Here is a 3,725-nt window from a genome sequence, read left to right as displayed (position 1 = left end):
GAGGGCATTTTTCCTTGTTGCTAGAAAGTGACCAGACTCTCCTATCATGCGTCCTCTTTAACCTGGCCCTCGAGAAAGTGAAACGTGATGCTAAGGTAAATGCAAGAGGTACGATCCTCTTTAAGTCCACCCAACTACTGGCCTATGCTGACGATATAGACATCATGGGAAAAACCACCCGAGACGTACAAACTGCCTTCATCCAGATCGAGCAGGCGGCGCGAGGTCTTGGGCTGCACATCAATGAAGGCAAGACAAAGTATATGCTAGTAACGTGAGCACCAAAAAACAACCAACCAACAACATTAAACCGCACTGTTCAAATGGGAGAAATAAAGATAGAAGACTACAACTTTGAGACCGTTGATAATTTCCACTATCTAGGGTCGAAAATCACAACCGATAACAGCTACGGTGATGAAATCCGTGCACGGGTGTTGGCAGCCAACAGAGCCTATTTCAGCTTACAAAAACTGTTCCACTCGAAACGTCTCACCATAGGGTCAAAGCTCTTACTGTACAAGACAATGATCTTGCCAGTCCTCATGTATTCCTCGGAAACTTGGGTTCTTAACAAGAAAAATTGCGAACGCTTGGCCGCGTTCGAGAGAAGAATTTTTGGCCCCCTACATGAGGATGGACGATTCCGTAGCCTAAATAACGACAAAATCTATGAACGACACCATGATCGTCAGGTTGTGGATAAAATCCGACTTAATAGGTTACGGTGGACGGGTCATTTAATCCGTATAGATGAGGATGATCCAGCCCGGAAAATATATAAGGGCAATATCTATGGTAGAAAAAGAAGACGAAGCAGACCCTGCCTGAGATGGAGCGACGGCGTAGGTCAGGACGCCACGCAGCTTTTAGAGATATCGAATTGGTGGACCTCGGCGCAAAACCGGGATGTCTGGAGTTCTTTATTAAGGCAGGCCTAGACCGGAGCGCAAGGCTGTCGTACGGAAGGTCGCGGTTCAAATCTCATTGTTGGCAGTGGGATTTGTATCGTGATTTGACGTCGGATACCAGTCGACTCAGCTGTGAATGCGTATCTGAGTCAAATCAGGGCAATAATGTCGGGCGAGCGTAATACTGACCACATTGCCTCCTACAGTGTACTGGAATGTACCGTTACGGTCTTGAATGAAGTGCTCTAACACACTTTAAGGCCCTGATCCAATATGGATTGTTGCGCCAACGATTATTATTATTATAGACCGGATACCGGTTGTTGCGCCGTTGATGATGATAAACTGCGCCACACTTTTTTTTTTCCGATTTTTGGGTTGAGTAGTTTCCGAAAATGAGTTCTGTCTCACTTTAAGGGTACACATTTTGACACCTTACTCGCGCACTTTACAATTCACGTCAAAACGAATATCAGTTTCGAATAGTACCAACCGAGACGTTTCATTTGATACCCCATATGAATACATTTGCTGAAACAAATTATTACGTCTCATCTTTGCATTTATGGGGAGCCCCCCTTTAAGCTCTACGTAAAATTATGTCACTCACTGTATACGTGGGATTTCATAGTTTCCATGTCCATCAAAATTTCGTTCGGATCGGTGCTGTCGTTTTGGAAAGAAGTGTGTGCGGCAGACAGACAGTGAATGGAATTTAATTAGGTTTTAGACAAAACATTATATTTTTTATTAAAATTTGGTATCTAACTTCCTAAAAGTATACAGGCCATCTCAGACTAACGATAGATGGCACCACAAAGCTATTATTAGAAATTAAGATAATCTTCGAGGAGCTCGAAATCCCATTTGGGCGAAATTCAACCAATGTGACTAAATAGGGTTAATATAGTATAATATTGCGGCGCGCTGTTGGTCGAGAGCCGCGACTTAATAGAATGAATGTCACTTTGGCCTAGAAGTGAGAAATCTTATCTGGCAATACAGTAGGCATTGAAGGGACTGACGTTTCCTCGTTTGACCTGACAACCGCCTAATGGGACCACAAGTGTCATTATAGGTGAGCAAAGTAAGGTGGAAGGGAATGTACCTTTGGTTGAAGTGAAGTTTAACAATTGTAAGTTCCTCGCCAGAATTCATTTACCAAACCCAGATTAATCTAAACTTCAATGATTTTAGCCTTTGCGTTATGGCGTTATCGGTCTCGAATTTCCTAAAACAACAGAACCTAACGCGATACCTGCATACTACTACGGCATGCAATGAAATCAGGAAACTAGCGCGACTGCGGGTAGTTGACAATAGTGATATAGGTAAACGTTCTATGGCGGAGGGCAAACCGCCCCGATGTATTCACGTGTATAATAAAAAGGGTGTTGGGATGATAGGCGACAAAGTCCTGGTAGCCATAAAAGGTGAAATGAAGAAAGGAATATTGGTTGGTCTCAAACAAAATCAAAAGCCAAAAATACCGAAGTTCGATAGTAATAATCTGGTTCTCATCGATGACAATGGATCTCCGTTAGGCACCAGGATTCATGTACCCATTCCTGTAGTATTGCGAACAATTTTAAAAGAGAAGAATACAGCAAAAGGCTCAGATTATACTAAACTACTGGCCATAGCAACAAAACTCGTGTAGCTTACTATATGTAAGAAAGAAATACATTGTTGTTTATTAAGAAACATTGTTATGTTATTATAATTTTATTTGCGAAAAATTCCCATGAAGCTGGAGAAAATCGGTCACAATAACAATTCTTTCAGGAGCATAGAAGTCTGCTTTAACATTTTTCTATATATGTCAACCGAAATTCCTAAGATAGGATCACCGATATATTTTTGGCCTTGCTAGATTTTAATTTGAATTAGTGGTTCTACAAATCCCAGACAGCTGCTGTTTTTCAGTAATTTCTTCTTTTGGAGTGGTTCTTAGCTGCAGAAGCACACACACGGTAAAAAGCATTTCTTTGCGAAGAATCAAATAGATTATTTGCTGAAGTGTTAATATTTGTTCAAATGTTGTGTTAGCGAAATGCTTAAAGAGATTTTTCAGTGGTGTAAATAACATTATTTAAAAAGACTATTTTTAAGAGAATAAATATGAAAGTGAAAAATTCTATGTAGGAATTAATTTCTTATGGACAATTTATTTCTTTGTTTGAATTTTACTTTTGTTCTTATTCATTACAAGAATTCTTAGTTATGTTTAATGGCGGGTTTGGTCACCATTTGCCTTCAGACCAGTTTGTAGTCAGGCATGCTTCTACACAACTTTCTCATTAGCTCTGGTGAAAATCCATTCTACTCAGTAAATATAATGACGGAATTTCGAATGTTGTTGGGATCATAGCATATTTTTCGCTTTACTATGATCCAATCGTACTCAACAGGGTTGCGGCTTTGTCACACCTTATATCTCAGACACGGTTACTCCTATTGATACGAAATTTAGTAGAAAGGTGCAAAGTGGTCCATGCACATGGTGCACATATCGATAACTGAATATTACCATATTTATTATAAGTTTATTTTTTAGAAATTGCTCGGGAGTCACCCTTAAATTTACATTAGAATCATTAACTTTTGCAGTAATATCAGCTATACTATATGACATGACACTACCATGTTTGGTGCAAACGGAAATATAACTAACAGAGTTATAGTAGTTCCAAGCTGTCACTTTTGAGTAAATTTCTTGCGTTCTTAGGTTTTGAAACTAAATTTATAAACATTACGAGCTAGTTATAAAGGAGGTTGATGTCGACTCAAATATTCTTATATAAGAAATACCCA

The 3,725-nt window shown here is 39.5% G+C and overlaps 1 protein-coding gene across 1 annotated transcript; it reads left to right on the top strand.

Moving 5' to 3' along the window:
• Positions 1–1,885: 1,885 nt before the first annotated feature.
• On the top strand, positions 1,886–2,617 carry LOC119655854 (39S ribosomal protein L14, mitochondrial). Its single transcript, XM_038061973.1, has 2 exons — positions 1,886–2,046; positions 2,109–2,617. The coding sequence occupies exon 2, from the start codon at positions 2,119–2,121 to the stop codon at positions 2,569–2,571; it is 453 nt and encodes a 150-aa protein (XP_037917901.1). The 5' UTR covers positions 1,886–2,046; positions 2,109–2,118; the 3' UTR covers positions 2,572–2,617.
• Positions 2,618–3,725: the final 1,108 nt, after the last annotated feature.

This window comes from Hermetia illucens, chromosome 4, assembly GCF_905115235.1.
Source record: "Hermetia illucens chromosome 4, iHerIll2.2.curated.20191125, whole genome shotgun sequence".
Taxonomy (NCBI): Eukaryota; Metazoa; Arthropoda; class Insecta; order Diptera; family Stratiomyidae; genus Hermetia; species Hermetia illucens.
The sequence above is the reverse complement of the archived record's forward strand: the minus strand, read 5'-3'. Positions and strand labels throughout refer to the sequence as shown.

Bases quoted from the DNA above. Each gene is read 5' to 3' on its own strand.
- LOC119655854 (XM_038061973.1), top strand. From the start codon at position 2,119: ATGGCGTTATCGGTCTCGAATTTCCTAAAACAACAGAACCTAACGCGA.